The sequence below is a fragment of the Drosophila arizonae genome, chromosome 2 (genome assembly GCF_054131065.1).
Source record: "Drosophila arizonae isolate 15081-1271.41 chromosome 2, UAZ_ARI_1.0, whole genome shotgun sequence".
NCBI lineage: Eukaryota > Metazoa > Arthropoda > Insecta > Diptera > Drosophilidae > Drosophila > Drosophila arizonae.
The window spans coordinates 24,824,234-24,828,880 of NC_142922.1; the positions used below are offsets into that span (position 1 = coordinate 24,824,234).

Sequence of the window (4,647 nt, forward strand, 5' to 3'; positions counted from 1 at the left end):
TAACTCATTTTCACTGGCAACGTGACCGCCGCAATTGTGTATGTATGTGTGTGTGTGTGTGTGAGTGCGTGCGCATTTATTTGCCCTTGACCGTTGCGTAAATAATTATGCGGACAAGCCATTGTCCTTTATCCCTTGTCTTGTGTCCTTTATCATTGTCAACGCCCCTGCAGCGGGGATGCGTACAATTAAGTCAAGCAGCCCGAAATCCTTCGATTTACGCCGCAAACATCGCATATTAATGGCTGCTTATAGAAACGATGGCCCATAATGCCACAAATAATACAAATATATATATATATATATATATATATATATATGCAGTGGCACATGACAAATTTGCATACGCTTTTTTTGCGCATCCTAATGGCTGCTATTTGTAATAATTTACAGCGCGACGCGTGCACATATTAATTAATTTCAATTCAATTTACGACGGCTGACAATATTTATAATTTATCAACCTTTTTTACGTATAATATTTAAATTGTTTTCATTTGACTCATTAAAAGTTGTGTGAAACTAGTTTATTTTTTTTACGCAATGAAGCAATTATCTCCTGCCCATAGACCATTCAACACTTGTCGCAATAGACAGTTGGAAAAACTCATGAAATAAACCTGATAAACTCAAAAGAGTTAGGTGCAGCAAAATCGCTGACACACGGGACGTATGATTATTTTTTTTAGTCTGTCTGCCCAACGAAATGAGAACAAAAGCTTGAAACGTTTCAACGAAATTTCACATATATAATAATTACACGCTTATTAATGAATGACATGGATGTAGAGATGAAACTGTTCCCATCTATCCAAAGAGTAAAAAAAAAATAAAAACTAATTTTTATTTTATGAATATACAAGTTTAGTTAAAGGTATAAATGCCATACTAAGTCAGATTAGGTTCAAACCGACTTTTCATTCGGTAAATATCCAAAGTATGAGCGTAAAAACTCGAGACTTACGAAAAGCAATACTGTGTGCGGCACTAGGCGTAGAAGGGCTGGTATCGAGCCCTTGTAGAATGCCATGGGCCCCTCTAAGGCTGTTTTGTAAAATACATCTGTGAGGCTTCTATACTTGCCAGGAGCCGCATTCATCGAACGCGTTTTGGCCACGTCAATTGGCTGAGTAAGAAGCGTCGCTGCAATGGCCGAAATGATCGACGAAAATACGTACGTATCGGCGCGCGCTGGAAAGCCTGCGGTTAGTAGAATATCCTTAGTATGTTCATAGAAGGCAATCTGTCCAACGGTCATAAAAGCGCCTCGCAGCGCAGCAAAAGATGCGCCATTAAGCAGACTGAAACAGCCCTCCTCCCGGCACACGCGCACCAGACCGTCAAAAACGTTCTTGTAGCTGAAATTTAGAATGAAAATTAGCCATGCTACGACTCAGTCAATATGCAGGGCACGCCAACAGCGGCCCGTTGCAGTTCCTTACTTTCTTCTGTTCTCTAGCGGCAGCTTGACATCGTTCTGCAAGCGCACGTTCAGCAAGTCTGCCGGCGCACCAATGAGTCCACCTGCGCCTCCACTGAAAGCGGACAGCAGCACTTTGCTCGTCATCGAGTGGGTGTCAACCACTCGGGTGCCTGCGGCATATATGCCAAAGCGTGCCATTGTATAGGTGTACTGACGCATCAGCGAAGCGGATATGCCCTTGAAAAGTGAGTAAATGCCGTGCTGTTTGACTAACATGTGCATGAAACCGACTGTCGATAGTTTCGGCTTTTTCATCCTCTTCTGCGTCTGCATCTGCACCTTTACCACGTCTAACGGATGTGTGACTATCGTTCCTAACGTACTGGCCAGACCACCGAAATACCAACGGGAAATGCGTTTCTCGTTATATGACATGATGAATTTAGCGTACTTAGTACGATTTTTGGCCTAATAAAATGTAATTCTTACATCATACGTATTTGTCGCAACAAATATTATTAATTAATTAAATAAAAAATATTTGTAGCCACAGTAATTGGACGAAACGGAAAATAATTTATATTGCAATACACAAATGACGCAAATCGCAAGGCTAGCTGACGTCATAGACGCAATGAAAAATTACCCCATTGTTTTGTCAATGCGTCCAGAGACTCATTTGCGTGACTCCAACTAGTTGACTTAGCCATGTCTAACAGGTTGAATTGCCCTAGGCTAAGGTATACAAATAGAAGATATTCTGTACAGAGAATTCACGTTTATATATCAATATGTACTTATAGAGTGTGCTGACAAATATCGCACAGCTTAACTAATATAACTAACTAGCTAAGCTAATATAAGAGCGTAAGCTTACTAAGTTGTGTCGTGAGAATATTTTCTTAGAATTTACTGGTTTTTAATAAAATTAATATTTAATTTACATGCTAATATATTATTATAATACAAATAATATCTTCGTCGAAAAATCCTATCTTGATAAATTTAACTAACTAACTTTCAGTAAAAGCAAATATACTCAGAGTCAAATTAGACACGGATCAAAAATAAAATCGAATATATATATATATATAATTTAATATATATATATATTGAATATATATATATATTTAATTTTATTAAATAATTTATCGTACTAGCTTACAACTTATACTAATTTTGATAAACTTAGATGATTTCTCTCATTTGTTCTACTTAATTAATTTGTACAGCCTGCGAGCTTTACTTGAAAAAGAATTTAAATGAATCAATTTTGTACTTGAAAATGATATCGCAAAGGTATGAACTAAATGTAGTAAAAATGTGGATTACCCTTAGACATGTCCTGTCGATAAAAGTTCATTGTAAATCACAAAATTTTTAAATATATCATATCATCATATTTTACCCCCATTCGATACATTACGATCATAAGGACAACACCAACCAGACTGCACATCCAATTGCCTACCTTCGTCCTCTTTTTGTCATCCAAGGCGCTTATATATTGATAAATGAGATAGCCCAGGCACAGTAGAAACGCATTAAATGTAAATATGACTATGGCACCCTTGATAAGGGAACGCATCGAGACTCCATTAGCACGATCTTCTAGGGAGAAAGCCCATCAGCCGAGGCGTGTCAATGGATTGGGACTTACTTGGGACTTACTTGTATGCGGGGGCTCTGATTTCTCATTGCTGATATCTCCTTCCTCAATAGTATTTAGAGAAAGCGTCGTTAAAACAGCCATATTTTCAGTTTATTAACAATCATTTGCTGCTCAGCTTGTACTAAATTTAATATCGTAACTCTGGGTTTTGAATGAGAACTCAAGGCACGCAATAATTCGATTAGCCTGTGCTCAGCTCAAGCACCTGAATGCCAAATCATTTACACCTGATTTGCCAAACAACTCCAGATCCAATATCAGATCCTCTCCCCCCTCCCCTGAGGAGTAGCTCAGAAACAAAATGTCGAGCAAAATGCTCTCGACACGCAACCAGCCCAAGTGCCAAACACAAAGCACGCACATTTTGATTATGCTAATGATGGTTATTGTTGTTGTTTCTGGGTTGTTGATGTTGTTGCTGCATACCATTGTTGCTGTTGCCGCTGGTCAGTTCATAAATATTTTGACAGCGCATAGAGCGAGTTGAAGCGGATGCGAATGTCTGACATGTCCTTCAGCTGCCACAGTCCCTACAAGTGCTCCCTCGTCATTTCTCATTTGACTCTGACAAAATGTGCAAATGCTTATTAAAAGCAGTTAAGAGAAAATAAAACATCAAATTTGATGAGTAATCATACAATATATACATTTATAAATTTATTTGCATATTTATATGCGACAGCAGTTAAATGGATTTTCTAGAAATGCTTTATTGTCCTCAATGAATTACCCCAAAAATGTCAAGCTTCTCATAAAATGTGTCACTTTATTATATAGCTACAGAGCAAAGCCTCGTTTATGCCGAGCTTTGCAATTTTCTCTCAATCTAAATGGAGAAAAAATGTTGCAGGTTATTTTATATTATTTATTTGTGTTTTTTTTTTTTTTAGTTGTTGTTTGTCAACTGCAAGGTTTGAATCTGAAGCCGACAAATAATGAGAAACATTGACTTGCGCTGAAAAATGAAAAACAAATTATAATTCAAATGCAGTTTTTGCTAAGCTGCATTTTCATGACCCAATTAAATATTAAAGCCGGCCGTATTAGAAAAACAAAATCCAAAATTCATGTTCTTATCATTTTTATTGAATCACATGCAAATGTTTATGCCAAATGGCATTTGAAAACTTTATGCAGAATTCAGTATAATCTTGATTATTTGCTGCTGCAGCACTGCTCCTTGGGTCCAGACTTGCACACGCAACTGCAATCCTTAATGCAGGCGCAGCTGCCTCCGCACTTGACGGTCGAGCACTGGCAAGCTAAAGTGGCCAAATTTAGTTGGTTAGTTATGATTTAGTTTTTGGTCTAATATCTTTGTATATTACTTACCAGATACACAATTCTTGCAACCCATTGTATTGGTGATTTTAGAAAATTTCTGTTGATTGTGAAAAATGTTTAGTTGGTGCAAAGCTTTTCACTTGCTGTAGTTTACTGTTGTTGGCTTCACTAAACTCCCGTCGTTTATATATTGTAATTTTAAGCTCAATGACGGGTGCAAAATCGAACAACACACTGCCAGTGCGGGGCAGGGGCCGGTGTTATCAGC

General features: G+C 37.8%; 3 protein-coding genes across 3 annotated transcripts; all 3 read right to left on the bottom strand.

The window, feature by feature from the left end:
• Positions 1-830: 830 nt before the first annotated feature.
• Positions 831-2,276, bottom strand: Dic2 (Dicarboxylate carrier 2). The gene is made up of 2 exons (XM_018001464.2): positions 1,443-2,276; positions 831-1,358 (listed from the first exon to the last, which is right to left on the bottom strand). The coding sequence occupies exons 1-2, from the start codon at positions 1,856-1,858 to the stop codon at positions 905-907; spliced, it is 870 nt and encodes a 289-aa protein (XP_017856953.1). The 5' UTR covers positions 1,859-2,276; the 3' UTR covers positions 831-904.
• A 266-nt stretch (positions 2,277-2,542) lies between these two features.
• LOC108610294 (uncharacterized) lies at positions 2,543-3,286 on the bottom strand. Its single transcript, XM_018002301.2, has 3 exons — positions 3,095-3,286; positions 2,832-3,034; positions 2,543-2,768 (listed from the first exon to the last, which is right to left on the bottom strand). Exons 1-3 carry the CDS (start codon positions 3,174-3,176, stop codon positions 2,730-2,732), a joined length of 324 nt encoding a protein of 107 aa, XP_017857790.1. The 5' UTR covers positions 3,177-3,286; the 3' UTR covers positions 2,543-2,729.
• Positions 3,287-4,159: 873 nt separating this feature from the next.
• Positions 4,160-4,580, bottom strand: LOC108615547 (metallothionein-2-like). Its single transcript, XM_018010108.2, has 2 exons — positions 4,428-4,580; positions 4,160-4,357 (listed from the first exon to the last, which is right to left on the bottom strand). Exons 1-2 carry the CDS (start codon positions 4,450-4,452, stop codon positions 4,251-4,253), a joined length of 132 nt encoding a protein of 43 aa, XP_017865597.1. The 5' UTR covers positions 4,453-4,580; the 3' UTR covers positions 4,160-4,250.
• Between the last annotated feature and the right edge of the window lie 67 nt (positions 4,581-4,647).